The 17,992-nt window shown below is 40.2% G+C and overlaps 1 protein-coding gene across 3 annotated transcripts; it reads left to right on the top strand.

Moving 5' to 3' along the window:
- The first annotated feature begins 475 nt into the window (after positions 1 to 475).
- fam135a (family with sequence similarity 135 member A) lies at positions 476 to 17,909 on the top strand. Of its 3 annotated transcripts, none has more exons than XM_054799145.1 (21): positions 476 to 741; positions 4,226 to 4,355; positions 6,268 to 6,347; positions 7,075 to 7,214; positions 10,619 to 10,689; positions 10,796 to 10,969; positions 11,098 to 11,224; positions 11,337 to 11,490; positions 11,931 to 12,008; positions 12,384 to 12,433; positions 12,645 to 12,803; positions 12,943 to 13,016; positions 13,117 to 13,271; positions 13,355 to 15,212; positions 15,294 to 15,454; positions 15,544 to 15,635; positions 15,766 to 15,863; positions 15,999 to 16,150; positions 16,226 to 16,336; positions 16,421 to 16,534; positions 16,866 to 17,909. In XM_054799145.1, the coding sequence occupies exons 2-21, from the start codon at positions 4,279 to 4,281 to the stop codon at positions 17,069 to 17,071; spliced, it is 4,131 nt and encodes a 1,376-aa protein (XP_054655120.1). In that variant the 5' UTR covers positions 476 to 741; positions 4,226 to 4,278; the 3' UTR covers positions 17,072 to 17,909. The 3 variants fall into 3 exon arrangements, with proteins under 3 accessions (XP_054655120.1, XP_054655121.1, XP_054655122.1); XM_054799146.1 differs by having other exon boundaries at positions 4,198 to 4,355; XM_054799147.1 differs by lacking the exon at positions 11,931 to 12,008.
- The last annotated feature ends 83 nt before the right edge of the window (positions 17,910 to 17,992 follow it).

The following is a 17,992-nucleotide window of genomic DNA, read 5'->3' as shown; positions in this document are numbered from 1 at the left end:
ATGGAAATATTATATTACATGTATGGAAAGTGTGATGCTAGAGCTAAAAATTATCCATGCCCTTCGCAGTCTGTGTTAAAGTGAATTGTTGTGCATTAAATGAGTGCTTATTTGTCCCTTAAACATGCAATGATGGGTCTCAGCAGGATAACAATAATTTTGGACATTGCACTTTTGGTCAAAATGGAAAATGTAGAAAACTAATAATACAAATACCATATACAGTATTTTAAAATGCATCCCGCTGTGGTCGTATCGTCTTTGCCACTTCCTTTTGAAACTATTCCAACTAGATTTCACAGCCTTAATTCACCCTCAAAAAGTATTTAATATAAAACTGCAATTATTATGATTAATATAATTATTATTATGATTATATGCTACAATTAAAGTATTCCAAGATCAATGGAAACACCGGAGCTGCGCCTCTCCTGTGTGTATGTTCGCATTAACGCATAGTTACACGCTCGTCAACTGGCAGGTTTACCTCCTGAGTGTGACAGTCACTACACATAGACACGCACTCACATAGAGTCAAAGCTATCTCTATTCTACAGTGTAAATGGCCAGTAGTTCACTTGATGTGTGGTTCTCCTCTGTCGTTTATCAGAAGGTGGACGAGTCGTTGAGCTAGTAAGACTTTTCCGTCAGGATCTGGGAGCGAAAGAAACGAGAGGAAATCTGGATTGAAATCGGAGCTAACGTTGGTTAGCTAGCTAACGTTAGCTTGCCAGCGCAATGGTGAGTTGTTTAGCTTCTACGTAGCCAATGTTAGCCTGCTAGCTTGTACAAGGCTGTTAACGATAGCTTGTCAGTATAATGGTCATTGATTATGGTAAATATTACATCGTTATGGAAGTTTGCGTAGAATGTTTTGAGAGATGTTTTGATGACCGGACCTGACATTTTTGAGGGCCCCTGGCGAACCTTGAAGAGTCACTCCCCACTTGTAACAGCATGATAGTACTGCCAATATCAGCCTAGCAGTTGTACGTCTCCATTAACAGTCTAAGTTAAGTGTCAGTTAGAGATGAAATGATGCCATTTGATCTCTCATGTTGAGCTTTGGCCTCAATTGTAACTAAGCTAAATGTTGCACTCCGTGTTTACTTAACGACGAGTGCTATTTTGGCTAACTGTCCTACTTTTGCACCTATATAGGGTACAATATAGAAATACTTAAAGCAGGTATTCATTACACTGGTCTGATAACTTGAAACATGAACCTTGGCCTACTACACAAACCAGGATTTTTAAAAAACTGTTGTTTGTAAAGAAAACATCCATCCATCCATCCATCTTCTACGTCGCTTATTCTGTAAAGAAAACATCGTCCTATGTATCAGGCTATTTGGATGTGGTCTCATGTTTTTACACCTAATAACTAAAGTTTTTAGTAAAAGAAGAAACACCTGGTAATGTAACGGGGGTGTGTTAACCTTTCTATGCGCATGTTAAAAAGCTAGAGATGTTAAAACCCACATCTACAGCATTTTCTTAACATCAAGGGTGTGTTTCAACAAGCTTCAAATGAATGTTGCCACTTATGGCCTTAATGCTATGCTCCTTTTCATTGAAGGATTAATTAATTTGATACTTAACTAATTTATGGAGCAAATCAATGTATATCTGTTATGGCCACGAGCAACAATTGTGTACATTGTAACCACAATCGTTGCCACTGTATAAGAAGTCAGTATTTTTTGGGTTGTCAGACATAGTGAACATGCTACGTGCTTCTCCTGATGCAAAGAGAAAATGAGACCATAATAAGTCATGTTACCTACATAACATGTACAGTTCAACTGAAAAAGAAACAAATCTGTGTCTGATGCTGTTACACCAAACTACCTTTGGGGATGCCACAAGTGAAGGGTACAAAGTGGACAAAAGTGTGATAATAACCATAGCACCACAAATGGAACTTGGAGGCCTGCTGCTCAGTTTATCATGAGCAATACAATGTATTCAATAGTAAATACATAAACAGATTAGATTTACCAAATAGATGTCAAACTAAATAAACAAAATTAATTAGGTTCCAGTCTGGTGGCCACAGGATTGGGTCTCTGCTTTTTGCAGACGATGTGGTCCTGTTGGCTTCATCGAGCCGTGACCTTCAACTCTCACTGGATCGATTCGCAGCCGAGTGTGAAGCGCCTGTGTTGAGAATCAGCACCTCCAAGTCCGAGTTCATGGTTCTCGCCCGGAGAATAGTGGCGAGCCATCTCAGGGTCGGGGATGAGATAATGCCCCAAGTGGAGGAGTTTAAGTACCTCGAGGTCTTGTTCACGAGTGAGGGATGGATGGAACGTGAGAGTGACAGGCGGATTGGAGCGGCGTCTTCAGTGATGCGGACTCTGCATCGGTCCATTGTGGTGAAAACGGAACTTAGCTGAAATGCAAAGTTCTCAATTTATCGGTCTATCTACGTTCCTACCCTCACCTATGGACATGAGCTTTACTGTAGTGACCGAAAGGACAAGGTCCCAGGTAAAAGCGTCCGAAGTGACTTTTCTCCGTAGGGTGGCTGGGCTGTCCCTTTAGAGATAGGGTGAGAATCACTGTAATTTGGGAGAAACTCTGAGTAGACCAGCTGCTCCTCTTGGGCGGAGCCACATGAGGTGGCTCGGGCATCTGGTCAGGATGCCTCTCTGGGGCACATCCAACCAGTAAGAGGCCTCGGGGAAGACCCAGGAAACGTTGGAGAGACTCTGCGAATGCCTCGGGAGCCGCCGGGAGCCGCTGGACAAAGTAGCTGGGGAGAGGGAAGACTGGGCTTCCCTGCTCAGGCTGCTGCCCCCGCGACCCAACCTCAGATAAGCGGAGGAAGATGGATGAATGGACTTTTGAGTAGTGAGATATATTTCTGCTCAAAATGTTAAGTCCAGTTGAAAAATTACAAGAACTTACATTTTGCACTGTTGGCTCTTAAGGAGGTTCTGAGTAGAGCCTCAAAATCCAAAAAGAAGAAATGGGAGTGAAACAAAAAAAAAATCACTAGACAATTTATTGCACACAACCATGAAAGTGAAATAGGCTGTCCATCAGCTGATCCTAGGTTTAAGAACACAGCCTTTTAAAGCCAAAATCTTGATTGCAAAGGCAAAAAAGCTCTCTCTCTTTGAACATAGTTGGATTGTTGAGTTGCATAAGGAAGGCCTCTCGCAACATGCCATTGTTGCTGAGGTTGGAGGCAGTAATACAGTCATTTTCAACTTAAAAGATCATGAGGGTTATGGAACAAAAAGGTCATGAAATAGACCCAAAAAATGTCACCGGCCCTGAGCTGGAGGATTGGCTGTCCGTCAAGACACAGGACAATCCTCGGCCCAAATGAAGGTTGTTACTGGTGCCGAGTGTAGTCCAATAACCATCAGATGACATCTGTGAGAGACAAAAACGTCTTCAAAGTTTTCATCTCCTTCAACGCCTCAAAATTGCCAGTTTGGATTTTGCACGAGAGCACAAAACATGGGACACTGAAATGTGGAAGAAAGTTTTATTCTATGATGAGAAAAAAATGTAACCTTGACGGTCCTGATGGCTTCCAACATTACTGGCATGACGGGGAGATCCCACCTGAGATGTTTTCCACATGGCACAGTGGAGGGGGCGCCATCATGATCTGGGGTGCTTTTTCCTTCAATGGGACAATGGAGCTTCAGGTTGTGCAGGGGCGTCAAACGACAGATGGCAAGAATGGCGCAGCTATTCATTACTGAGTCGTTTCTTGGAAAATTTTATTGCAATTTTAGTTTTGTTTTTTAGCTATGTTGTTAAACGTTTGATGTGACAAACAGCCCGTTTCAGTTTACTGTTTTTTTTGCAATGAATTGCTTACTCAAACTCCCACTTCTTCTTTTTGCAGTTTTTCAACTGGTCTTAAAATTTTGATCAAGAGTGTGTATACACAGAATTTTTACTGAATTTTTTACAGATTTTTTTACTTCTGAAGAATTTTTACACCTGGTAATTACATGCTTTTAAAAACAGAGGAAAAACCTGGTAATTAATCAGGGGTGTGTTAACCTTAATATATCAAGTGCATTATAATTGTATTTATTTATGTATTTTATTTATTTTTTTTTTTTTGCGTTTGTTATTCATAGTCTCCCCTTTTCTTCTTCGCTGCAACAAAATTCCTTGAAGTTCCATTCTTTTGGATCATTTTCGTTTTGCTGTTTTTGTGATCAGCCCTGGTGGCGTCTGATTTGTTAATCAGGCCGTCGGATGTGTCCCAGATGATGTAAGGCATCCCAGCCTGTAGAGACCACGATGACTGAAGTCCAGGCCACAGTGGAGTTCTCGGTGGAGCTCCACAAGTTTTACAATGTGGACCTTTTCCAAAGAGGGTGAGTTAGTGTATCATTGGAATTGTCAGTGCATTGTTGTGTCTGCCTGCCCATTATTGTTTTTGGCTTGTGTTTCAGCAGGTGGCAATCTGCTAATGCTTCTTCAAAGATATTTTACCAGGTCTTTTGCAGAAAAGCTTGCCGTTACAGTGCAGAAATTGAGTGTAATGTCAGTAAAGCTGGTCGATGTTAGCGATCTTGTGATATACGGTAATCCCTTGTTTGTCGCTGTTAATTGGGTCCCGACCCGACCGTGATACATTAATTTCTGTGATATATGAATCAATGCTAATAAATGAAATATTTTTGTCCTTGGAGCATAGAAAACCTGTTTAAAACCTTCTAAATACAGTGTTTTAACATTATTCGAGCACTGTAGACATGAAATAACAATCACCTTTACACTCATATAAACAAATATACTCTAGTAAACAGTGAACAGTAGTCAAGCAACTCATTGGTTAAAATCTGAAGTGTGGGAGCACTTCGGCTTTAAGAAGGAGGGCAACACTTTAGATAGGATTATGACGGTCTGCAAGCTATGTCATTCGAATGTAAAATACTCTGGGAAATACCACCAAATCCACCTCAAATGTCACCACCCGGACAAGGTAATGCGAGCGCAGGAACCCAAGAAGAAGCTGCAGCGTGATCCAAAACTTGACTATGCATGTCACTTGAAGTCACTTGAATTATTGGTTATTTTGGAGAAGCCATGGTACTATGTTTACGTACCTGGTGGATCGATATGTTCAATTTCAATTCAAAAAAGGCAAAATAACCTGTTCAGAACAGGCCACATGATACACTTTTGGCTGCACTTCATTGTTCATTATACTGCTCTTTATTAGTACATTTTTCAAAGGCTTGTAAGCCACAATTTGCACTGTTTCAATAAATTAAGCTAATTTTCTCATAGCATCTTTGATTCATTGTGTCCAGCATTTAGGTGTTGACTCACTGTCCAGTCAGAGCCGTATTTTGTGAAACTGATACTTTCAGTTTTCAATTCAATTCATGGAATCCAATGGAACACTCAAGATGCCACCAAAATCACACAGTCGTTAAAATCTTTCCGAAAATGATGTAATTGTATGAAATTGTATCGTTTGCTGAATATTGTGATATCCATGGTATGGTGAGCTAAAATATTGTATATTGTATCAGATCTTGAGATTAGTGTATTGCAGCAGCCCAAGTTGTCAGGGCTTTAGTTGATGTCTTTTGTGTGGAAGCACGTTAGATTTTTCATCTGTAGGATTTAATACAGAGCATGTACAAGACACACATTACAAACTATATACGTTTTGGGAATTATGTGTAAAAGTTTGCTTATGGACACAGCATCGAGTAATCACATTTGTTGTTTGAAAGCACTGAGCTCATACTTCCAGAGTCACATATTGCCCAATGAATAAACTCTGAAGAAGCAAACTGTGATTCTTTTTAGCAGGAAACAAGCTGGAGATCAGACTTCCATTGCAAATTAAATGTACTTGTTCTTATATAAAGTCCTATTGTACTAGCAAACAATAAAAATGTCATCCATCCTGACAAAATATAATTGTGTGAAGTGGCGAAGAACAGATCCAATCAGGGGCAGCATCTGATATGTTTATTGGAACCCTAAGGATGGAATGTGATGTAGCACATTTTTTTAAGCTGTTGATCTTAGACATGTTGGGCTTGTCTTTCGTGGTGAAATGAAACTCCACCTCAATGCTCAGCTTTTCTACATGAGTGACTGCAAAAAGAAAGTGTTCATTATTTATTTAGGAACCAGTTTAGTGTCCTTTTACACATGAAGCCACTGGAAGTAAGCATGCGATTTGTGCCTGTACTTGTGAGACTGCAAAACAATCATAACATGGCTCATATCTCATACCAGCATGTCAAATGTCCCTGTTTTCAGGTTCTACCAGATTCGTGCCAGTCTGAAGATCCCACCCCGGGTCCCACACAAAGTTGAAGCCAGTCTTCTTCACCCAAGCGGTAAATACATTTTTATGGATGTTGAAAATAGTATTTTAATGCACAGGGTTGTCTATAGTCCTAATGGTGAAAATGTTGTTATACATTTATTATGTAAAGGAAGTTAGTAATGAGAGGTTTCTTTAGCAGTCCACTCCTTGTTCGGGTTTTTGTCAGGCTTTGTGCCCACGCTTCATCCACTTTTGAGGTGATTTTACTTCTCTTTTTACCGAAACCCCCTACAAAATACAAGTCATATATCTACTCTAGGTGAACCTCTCAGGCTTTTACATAAAAAAAAAACAATGGTAATATAAAAATGATCCGTTACAGGATTAAGCTGTGACCATCAAAAAACCTTTTATTAACTGTACAGGCGATATTTTAAGTAAAATTGTTGATACAACTGTAAAAAGAAGTTACAGTTACAACAGTTATCACTGTTGATATTAATACATAAAAGCAATTTAAAAAATGTTCAAACTGTGATGTTGGGGTGATCTGCATCACAGGTACTTTTCCTGTATTTCAATTTTAACTTTAACTTAACTGTTACACAATTAAAAAGAAATTGACCACCATACAATGTAAACACAAAACACCATCCAAATACTATCAGTTCAGTAGGAGGAATTTTTGATGTTTTGGGCCCTTCAACTGTCTCAGTACATTTGCACACATCTTTGCTATGACCACTGAATGTTTTTAACATTAACACACACATTAAGAAGAGTGTTTTTTTGTTTAGGCTCTGATCTTGCATTCCCTGCTTCGGTCCAAGACGATGTCATCTCCAGCAAAACATTTCAAATTCTGTACAAGAATGAAGAGATTGTTGTCAACGATGTGCTCGTCTTCAAAGTCATGATGCTGCTGGAAGAGAAGAAGGTGGGTTGTGTAGTTTGGCCAAATAAAAACATGATCTGTTGTTACCCCTGACATAAAAATGGACCCAAAACCTTCACTTCCCCCCAGTGTATTGAAACGAGGCCAATATTTTTAGAAAAAGGCTGCTGCCATTCTGCATATAATGTCAGTTGGAGCCCAAGGACCGACTTGGGTTCCTGCAAACCTCTGGCCAACGGGGAAGAGATGAATTACACTTATCAAACCGATTACTACACTTATATAAACATATAAAACAATATATACACCAATATAGCTATAATATATAAACCAATATAAACTCATCATAATGCAGAATCAGTGAGACTCCTGTCCTTGTTTTCCTGCAACTAGACAGGTCTCATCTGGGGGTGAGGGGAGACAGTGGCTCTCCAGTCGTGTTCCTTATGTCCAGTCTATTCTCTAATCTTGTTTTATTTGCTGTTGCAGCAGAATACTCTGCTTCACAAAGATATGATGTTGCAAAAAGAAGCAGAGCTTTTGTGGTGATGTCAGGATATTCTCCCTTATTCTGCCTGAATTGTGTACAATGTTGACTCGTTGAGCCTCACTAATAACTGTGCTTTGAGGTCCTTTGCTATTTCATCAATTCGTCTAGCAATGGAGCTAGGCGAAAGAGGAACTTCTTTCACCTTTTTGACCATATTATGATTATCGAAAACCAGGACACTCAGCCCAGCAATGAGATACTCAAATGATACTGGAAGGTTACCCAAAGATGCCGTACAATTTCAATACATTTAAAGTATGCCTCCTCTGTGTGGACAGAAAATTGTTACATTGCAAAAGACTATCTATAACCAAAGACACTAATTCCAAACAAAGAACGTTCATAACCAGAATGACACAGGAACCTGAGGGCAAATGCTTAAATTTTGCAGTGTAACCAGTATTTCCCTCTGAAGTTGTAAGAACTTGGAAATTTGAACCAAGGTTATGCATGACAGCCCCAATTTTAAGAGACTCAATTTGGTAAGCGCCAGAGGAACTTTTTCTCTTTGGCTTTTTGCAGCTTTGTGGCAACACTAATTCAAAAAGCTGCCCACAAGGCAGCTTCCTAGGGATTACGTGACACGCAGCAGAGTGCCCTAATGCAGGTCAATTTAATGACCCAGTGAAAACCAGGGCATTTTCATCACTTAAAAAACAAAACAAAAAAAAAACATGGCGCCCAGTAACAAGATGTGATAAAATGCCTTGGGAAAACAGAGCGTTTAGTCACCCCAGGCCAGGGGTCGGCAACCTTTACTGTCAAAAGAGCGATTTTGCCCCCTCACCTACTAAAGAATAGTAGTATCATCTTAAAACATCTTATAAACTTGTAAAAGTTTGAATCTTTTTTCATTTTACCAGTTACAACCACAGAATACAATAAATAGAAGTGCTGTGTGCATGTGTAACGGATGACAGCTAGTAGGGTTATGGTAGTATCTTGGTTAAACCTCACTACCAGAGGCCTGAAGAAATGTGCTGCACAGTGAATTGACAGCCTGTTTCTTTTAGCTTCGCTGGCTATGGCGACGAGCAGCTGTGGCCAGTGACACGCACACATCCAGAGTGAATTACGAGTCTCCCACTGTTATGATTGCCAGATTTGGAGGGAATTTGGGGGTTAACAAAGTAGTTTAGTGGAGAAAAAGGGATTACTCTTGGTAATACTACTAGTACGAATAATACTAATACTACTAATAATACTACTAGATGTTGCTAGTATCAGAGATAAACATACATAAATGTCAGCGTAAACAAATTTAAACTTACTTGATATGTTTACTGTGGGGCCAACAAGTTCCCATGCGAAGGTAGCCACAACGAATAGGCTGAAGGTCCGCATGCAAAACACACTTTTTAAAGCATATTGTACTCCTATGTATACTGCCTACATGTGGCAGCATTATAAAAAAAAGCAGTGTACATAAACTTCAGGTGGCGTACAACGATGGCATGAGGATGCTGCTTAAGGTGCCAGTCAAATGTTTGTTCAGGCTGCTGTACCAACTTGTGCTGCTGTGGTACGGAACCTCATGTACAGATGTATGTTTAGGTTAACATGTTCTGTAAACAGCATCATATATGCGCTGACCAACCCTCTACAAAGCTCGGTCAGGGTCTTTTTCTAGTTTGTGGAAACACTGGCGCCTTAACGTATATAGCAAGGGATAGCCATCTTTTATTGTGTGTGGGTTTTTTTTGTTTTGTTTTGCTTTTTTAATGTTCTATGGACCATGTATGTGTCTGAAATAAAGTTGATGATGATGATGAGTTCACGCCGCGATAGGCACTGTTAAACAAGTGACGTTTTTCACACCTACTAGCGGTTTAAAATACAATGGTGGCTATTGTAAAAGGTGTGTGCATCAAATGCACATTCAAATAATAAAGCTGGTAAATGTGGTTCTAGTGTGCTGCTTGAGTCGTCATCAGCCGACAGTCACAGCATTGCTTGCACCTGGGCGACAACGAATCAAGAGGGGACTTAACGACAGCTGACTGAAGTCATGTGGCAGCTCCTGGTTGATGTTTGATGTTGATGTTGTGTCTTTGGCACGTGACGCAAGATGGCTGCGTAAACGAACCAAGCAGCACAAATACAACAGTTTGTTACACCATATTGCACGCTAAACAGATGGGCAAATGCAAACCAAGGCATTTTTTTTCCGAAAAACGCGCCAACTGGGGCGGCCGTTAACCGACGTACCACTTTATTTTCTTTTAAATGCAGCATTCTTTTTCTTGACACTCTGCGATGTCTCATCACTGGCACTTTCTCAACTTTCAGAGAAGCTCTCCAGTGATTTTTGTTTTTGGGTCATTTTTGCTTAACTAACACCACAATGATTAAAAGGCGCTACACTGAGTCAAATGCAGGCAAAATTTGATTTTTTCAAAAGAAGATATCAGGAAGACTAAAAAATAAAATGTATGAATTAAACAAGTTTGTTCTTTCTTGTGGCCAGGTACGGGCCACAGACGGGGGGTTGTGGTCCCCTGCTCTAGTGTATCAAATGTGCTCACATTCAGCTCCTTAACACAACTCTTCAATAATCTATTTACTGAAGATTTTCTTAACCATTATACTTTGAATTTATTTTTTATTTTTTTTATTTATTTATTTTTTTTTTTTTTTTTAGTATTAGCTTCTGTCTGCATATACATCTTAGACCTGTATTTGACTGTGTGAATGGCACTGAAAATGTTTTGTGACCTTTTTCTAGTGCTACAGTTCCCTTTTTGGGAAAAGGTATTTGACAAAGGGGGCAACAAACAGTTTTTCCACAAATTTCAAAAGCAAATAAAGTAGCGTTGTATGAGCTGATTGGACCTAATACACACAACATTCCTTGTTTTTACACACTGGATGTGTCTAAATACTTTTTAAACCTCAGGTGGAAGAGTCTCTGAGTGACATGGATTTCCAGCTTCTTCTGGATCTGTACTTCACTGATGGTGATTACACGTAAGTGTTGATAGGCTTCTGTCTCCCTTTGTGACAGTGTTATTTCATATAGGTTATTATCCTCTGTGCTAATGAAATATGTGTTTTCTATGTTTCCTATGTATAGACCAGATGACCCAAGCGCTTTACAGAACATAAGCAGCCGCTCACTTCGTTTGCACTTTAGCCTTCAGAAAGGCATCCACCAGCACATCAATGTTATGTTTGACTACTTCCACCTTTCTGTCATCTCTGTAGCCGTTCACGCCTCCCTAGTGGCGCTACATCAACCACTTATCAGGTGAAATTGCAACATGACTCGAGAAACCTTATCAACACACAGAGACGGTCATTTTGACATTTTACTATTTACTTTTTTGAGGGTGTATAAGACAGCTGTTTATTTTTTACTTGTCCTCTGTTGCCTAGTTTTCCACGGCCGGTGAAAACCACATGGCTTAATCGCAATGCCCCAGCACAGAGCAAAGACTCGGTCATCCCGCCTTTAGAGAACGTTGTGTTTGGCAACAGTTATGTCAAGCAGGTGTCGCAAGATGTATGTAATCACTCCTAATTATGCATCTAATGCATCTTTTTGTCATTGCAAAGTTGGAAAGGTTGAGTTCGGTTATTGATATTGTCTTAAATTATGCATCCTGATCCCTCAGGGCAGGTCGTTCCTGGTATCTGACCACTGTGTGCAGCATGCTCTCGGTCTCCACCAAAACCTCTGCTCCACTCTCCTACAAGCCTACCAGGGTCTGTTTGACTACTTCACCTCCATCACCAAGGACCTGCCCTCCTCCCATCGAATGGAACTAGGTAAAAGACATTCACATTGCTCATCCATTTGCAAGACATGCAATACTTGCTTTATAACATTGAGCAAAGAGGTGCTTTTGCCTCATCTGTTATTTTTGTTGTTTTTGTTTTTGTCTGCATACATGCTTATGTTTTGTATCGTATTTCTTAAGCACTGATATTTAGTTAATTCATAGTCTCATGTCATTTCACCTGAATGGAAATTCTGCATATTCACAAACCCATCAACAGTATACAAATTAATACTCTAATAATAAATGCATCTGTTAGGTCAGTACACAAAATCCAAATCATGACAACTCCCAAGCACAGTTCACCGTTATGTCTTACAAATATTATGACTTACAAAAACTAATCTGTACCAGTGGACAGATACTAAACCATCCCAAAAGGACAAAGCAATAAAAGGTTAAACATGCCTATATGTGCAATCTTACTAGCCAAGCCCAGCATGCAAGTCCTTTATGAGAGAGTACTAAGAAGACCCTATCCCCGAAGTCAAAGGCCTGTCTACATAGGTATGTCCTGACCCTCATCGTACCTCAAACCAGCCTGCCTTTCTCTCCTTTTTCCTCTTTACTCCAGTTCCCTTCCTGTGGAAAAAAAAATGCACTATCAACGCCACAGTGTGCTGATACATTGCACCTGCTGCCATCTTTTTCCTACTGTCTCTTTTATCCACATTTTAATATAAGGTCTTTGCCTTAGCCTCAGCCTTTTTTTAACACATTGTCTCTGATCTTACCATTTTATCCAAGAAATGGTCTTTTGTACTTTTTCCACACCAGTATTTGCTTACACCACATTTTCACTCTTATTTTCCTCAGACATTCACAGTCACTAAATAAGTTACAAAAGTAATCAAAGGCTAATACTGTTCCGTGTCTCCTCAGAAAAACTTGACTTGGAGGCCCGTCTAGTTGAGTTGTGTGAACAAGTGAAGGTAGGATCTCTTGAATAATACAACCGTTTTCTTTTCTCTAATGATGTCAAACGCATGTTTGCAGCAACAATCACATTGAGACTACAGAATACTGTATTAGTATCTTTTTAAAAAAATATATATATATTTTGGTCATTTGCAACATTTGATTACCATGTATTATTTTGATACTGGTATGAGCCTTCTGGTGTTGTTTTTTTAAATTCAATAGCAAAAAGCAGAGTCCCCCGATGAGTTAGCAGAGTTAGTTAACATGAATCTGGCCCAGCTCTGCTCTCTGCTCATGGCTCTGTGGGGACAGTTTCTGGAGGTTGTATCCCTACAGGAGCAAGTTGCTGCCCTTCTTGCTGTGGGACACCACACACTAAGAGTGAGTTCAAACTTCTTAAATATTATATATACCTGCATATCAGGTATCAAGTATTCTGGAATAATATTGTTATTTCATAAAACTACAGTCTGTTGTTGGAGAATCAAACTTAATCTTGGCTTAATACTTGTTATTTCAGGTGAGGCGATTTGCTGAGGCTTTCTTTTGTCTTGAGCATCCAAGACAGTCTGCTTTGGCTTATCAGGAGTTACAGTATGTTGCAGTGACTCGTCTGAAATACTAAAATTACAATTTTTGGATGTCCTGTTCTTTCTGTCATAGTTCCTGCTATCTCCTTTCCTGTCTATGTCAGTGCTCACAGTCACCAGCAGATGACTAATGCCATCAAAAGTTCCAGTTACTTTCTATGTTTGCCTCCGCTTCCAGTGGAATGTGCTGAGCTGGATGGTGACGTCAGCTCTCTTCCTATCATTTTTGAGGATCGTTACTTAGAATCCATCACTGAAGGTCCATTAAAAAGAATTGATATTTAAATAGACTGACATAAGCCTTACTTTTAAGCCAAATGTTTCTTTTTGTATGTTCACCAGATCGTGACGGACCATGGCTTGGCATGCACAACACACGAACAGGCTCAGTGCTGAGCAAAACAGACAAATCCAGTTCTAAGGACTGTGTTGCAGCAGCCAGCTCTTTGTCGCATGATTCTCAATGTGTCCCCTTAAATAAGACCTGGTGTGACAGCTTTGATCCACCTCCAAAATCCAAAGGCAAATCTGTCAAACTGAAGAAAAATTCAAAGATTGACAATTCCAAGAAGCTTATCAGACATGGATCCAAGGACTCTGTGGTTCTGGTGGGTTATAAAAACCTAAAAGCTCCTTTCACTGACCCTAGCACAAAGTACAAGGAAGGGGAGGCTCCTCTGAGCTTAGAGGAGGACCAAGATGCCTTGCAGGTGGACTCTATTAGTTGTTTACGGACTATTGCTAATTCTGACCCTGGTGCCTCATCAGCACACCCTGCGCAGAGTGTTGTTGATTCTGTCTTGAATGATAATAGAACTTCTACAGTAGCTTGTCTTCAGACAGGCACTGGGACGATGTCTATGTGCCAACAGCCCCTGAACAAAGATAACCAAGTTGACCATAACAACCAAAAGCTGACGCAATGTTTTACGGGACCTAAGCAAATCGAGGGTAAAGCAAGTCTGAATAACCAAGGTGGCAAAGTCACAGTTCTTAGACCGTCTCGGACTGACGGTGCTATTGACAGCAATAATTCAGAAACTACGCAGACAGAATGTTACTCCAGTCAGTCTGTGGTAGAGACAACACAGCATAGCCAGCGTTCCTGTCTGGTGTCAGTACAGGTAAAGAGTGATTGTATCCGGCTGCCGGATGTAGCAGCCCTGAGTGCCTCTTCCCGCCTCTCGGACTCAGGAATTGAGAGTGAGTCCAGCTCCTTTTCAACTCAGCATGTTTCAGGCTCACAGGCTTGTGCAGGGATCAGTGTAGTTGAATCAACTATTGCTGACCCACAGCCCGAGTTTACCCCTGTAAGTTCTGCTCTCAGGCAAGTTCAGTCAAGGTCAGTGCAGCAGCCTGGTGGAGCAGCAGAGTTTCTTCATCCAGAAGATACTTGTACTGCCAGGGGTGTTGAGTCATCGCTCACGTCTATCAACTCCTTGCCCTCAGATGATGAAGGTGAAGGTTCTTCTAAAGGATCTAGTGGGGCCGATGTTTTTTGCAGGAGGTCTAGTGTTGTGGTCCAGGAGCAGAGTCTTGTGTTTTCTGGGGATAAGGTAAACAAATCTGCCAGTGATGCTACAGTGGTGGAGTCCCAGCTTGTAAAACCTGTATTTGATTTGGAAATAGACACCAAAATGCTCAGTAATTTGGAAGTTAGACTGGAGGAGGCATCTGGTCTTGAGGCCATTAAAGAGTCTCGTAGTGAACCACAAACGTGTCCCTCAAGTAACTCTGCCACCAGTAGCACTGATATGGTAAAACGTGGCATGGTCGAGAACTACTTTGGCTCCTGTTCCAGCACAGATGTATCAGAGATCAGTCCAGTGGAGACTTCTGCAGTCACACTGGGGATCCAAACAGGACCTCAGGTTGAGGACGACGAGGACGAGGACGAAGGCGAGCATGAAATGATTGAGAATGGCTACTACGAGGAAGGAGATGGCTACGCTTTTGTGAATGGTGTTGCTGATGAGGAGCCAACCAGTGCTGGTGACACAGCTGGTCAAGAGACGCGTCTTCTCTTTGAACAGCTTTGCATCAGCCACATCCACGAAAGGCAGGATTTATGTAAAGCACCTATATGCTCCAATCCTGCCTCCAGTAGTGGGGGACAAAGCGCAGGAAGGCGTCATCCCTCTACCTCCATTTCTTGTAATCTGCAATGGTACGAATGTGCATCTACACCACAGATGAAAGAGTGAGTTGTGATCCTATTTACCACCTAAGGCTTTACATACATTAAAAATAAACATTCACTTATTAAAATGTAATCATGCAGGTTCATCAAGGCTAAGGAAGAAATGAAGCAGTTAAAGCTTCCAGGTTTCTTGTACAGTGAAGTTCCAGAGCTGGCATCCAGTGTTCCCTACTTCAACTTGGAGGAAGATGAAAGCTGTGAAGAGGGCATTCATCTCATAGTTTGTGTACATGGGTTGGACGGTAAGGTAGTTGATTCTTAAGAGCATGCTTTTTTTTGAGTCTCTGCTAATATTAAAAACCACATGTTGTTTTTCCACATATTGATCAAGGCAACAGTGCAGACCTGAGACTAGTGAAGACTTACCTGGAGCTGGGGCTGCCCGGTGCTCGTATAGACTTTCTAATGTCAGAGAGAAACCAGGTGATTGGATAAACTTATCACTATTCAATATGGATAAACTTAGCATTATTCAATAGTAGTTTCCCATCAAGGAACCACAGATCCATAGTTGTATATTTTATTGTGGGCTTACTGGTGTATTTTTCCTCAGAATGATACATTTGCTGACTTTGAGTCAATGACAGACAGACTCCTGGATGAAATAGTCCAGTATATCCAGATATACAACCTGACTCTGTCAAAGATAAGGTAAGGTCATCCAACCGTAATAACATAACTTTTGGAGTATAGAGCCAAAGTAATCATTTTTATCCAGACACTTGTATGAGTTAAGGGGCCTGCTCTATCTTTCACATTCAAACCTGCTTTTATCTTTTCTTACAGTTTTGTGGGCCACTCCCTAGGGAACCTGATTGTTCGCTCAGTACTGACCAGGCCGAGGTTTAAATGTTACCTGAGCAGGTTGCACACCTTCCTTTCCCTTTCTGGCCCTCACCTGGGCACACTCTACAACAGCTCGGCTCTGGTCAATACAGGTGGGTGACAAGACATTTTTGAGATTGTAGTAATTGTACTATATAGGATGTTGCTTAATAGCATGTTGTTTCTAGGCCTTTGGTTCATGCAGAAGTGGAAAAAATCAGGGTCACTGTTGCAGCTGACTTGCCGAGACCACTCCGATCCTCGACAGACCTTTCTCTACAAACTCAGCAAGAAATCAGGTTTGTTGTGGCTTTTTTGTTTGATCACATGGCTTAGTTGGTATATGTATATAGGTATTGTTTGTACTGATCTGTTTCCTACAGGTCTGCAGTTTTTCAAGAATGTAGTGCTGGTGGGTTCCCTGCAAGATCGCTATGTCCCCTATCATTCAGCTCGAATAGAGATGTGCAAAACTGCATTAAAAGACAAGCAAACTGGTGAGATGAAACACTATTAAACTGTTGACTGTTCTCTTGCTCATTTCTCACTTTTAAAATGAATTCATATGCATATTGTGTGTCATTCTTTCTTTCACAAATTAGTGAAGGCAAAATAATCAGTATGAAGTATTCATTAGATGTTTGCATCCTTTGATTGCCGGCTTTTCATTTTTTAAATGTACTCAAGTTGGTTATACTCTTGACAATTGTAATTAGTTTTTCACTTACCTAGATGGGTAGGTGGCTCTCCTCTGTGTCCTTCAGTAAATTGTTTGAAATATATCAAAAAGACACAGTGATAAAGGTTTTCTGTTCATGGTGTCACCAGGTCCAGTGTATGCTGAGATGATTGAGAATCTGCTGCTGCCTGTACTTCAGAATAAAGACTGCAATCTTGTGCGATATGACGTCATCCATGCGCTTCCCAACACAGCCAATTCTCTCATCGGTCGCGCCGCCCACATTGCCGTTCTCGATTCTGAGATCTTTCTGGAGAAGTTCTTCCTTGTTGCAGGCCTCAAGTTTTTTCAGTAGAACGACATGTGAACAACAGAATGTGGAGCTAATACCTCACTACGTCTGAATTTTCCTCCAATGACCATCCTTGGACTATCACTTAGTTTTTAACTACTAATATTTACTTTTTAATAAAATACATACTTTTTTTCTCTCTCTCTCTTTTTAGTGGAATCAGTTTATATGGATTTAGTTTTTATTTTTCTACTGCCATTGTTTTGTTTTTTGGGGGAATGAGTTTCTGCCAAGTTTCCTGTTATCTTTTTAGTGTTATTTATGTATGTTTCAATATATTTTATTGAAATTATTCAAATAATTTAGGTGTTTCAATGAATTTAGAGCTGCTACAATGTTAAAATGGCAAGTCTGCACATAATGTCACCATTTGGAAACTTTTTCCACCAGTTTTTAAAGACATTGCATCCATTTGCACCTACAACTACATTTTACAAGCTTTTTGTACAGGAAATTTTCATTTGTACAGGTTGTTTTTATATTGACTCTTTTCCATCATTTTTAAAAGAAAAGATTGGATTTGAAATAGCATTGTTGTTGCTCAGACTTTGAAATGTGTGTGTTGTTTTTAATGCTTTATGCAGCATTGTGCACATGTACCGACATTGGGGTTGGTGAAACAAAGCTACAGCATAACATTTTGTCACAGGGAGTATAAGCAGTGCTCGTCGTTCAACAGAAAGCACATTTTTTTTAATGTTTTTTTTTTATTAAGGTGTTTTATGGAAAGTGATTGGTAACATTGGGTGCTTATGTGTTTTTCAACTGGAAAGTATTGCTTGGAATATGAATCATGTTTCTTGGACAAATGTTTATATATGATATTGTACCAATAAAATTAATAAAAATAAAACTTAATTTCTGATTTTTACATTACTGTATTGAGGTTGTTTTCGACGATTATTATTTTCCTATAGATGGCAG

The sequence above is a fragment of the Dunckerocampus dactyliophorus genome, chromosome 14 (genome assembly GCF_027744805.1).
Source record: "Dunckerocampus dactyliophorus isolate RoL2022-P2 chromosome 14, RoL_Ddac_1.1, whole genome shotgun sequence".
In the NCBI taxonomy this organism is placed as follows: Eukaryota; Metazoa; Chordata; class Actinopteri; order Syngnathiformes; family Syngnathidae; genus Dunckerocampus; species Dunckerocampus dactyliophorus.
The sequence above is the reverse complement of the archived record's forward strand: the minus strand, read 5'-3'. Positions and strand labels throughout refer to the sequence as shown.

Excerpts from the sequence above, each read along its gene's own strand:
- fam135a (XM_054799145.1), top strand. The coding sequence starts at position 4,279 with ATGACTGAAGTCCAGGCCACAGTGGAGTTCTCGGTGGAGCTCCACAAG. Across the intron at positions 11,491-11,930 it reads CTCCCATCGAATGGAACTAG|CCAAGCCCAGCATGCAAGTC; the intron begins GTAAAAGACATT and ends CAATCTTACTAG. Across the intron at positions 13,272-13,354 it reads CTTAGAATCCATCACTGAAG|ATCGTGACGGACCATGGCTT; the intron begins GTCCATTAAAAA and ends TATGTTCACCAG.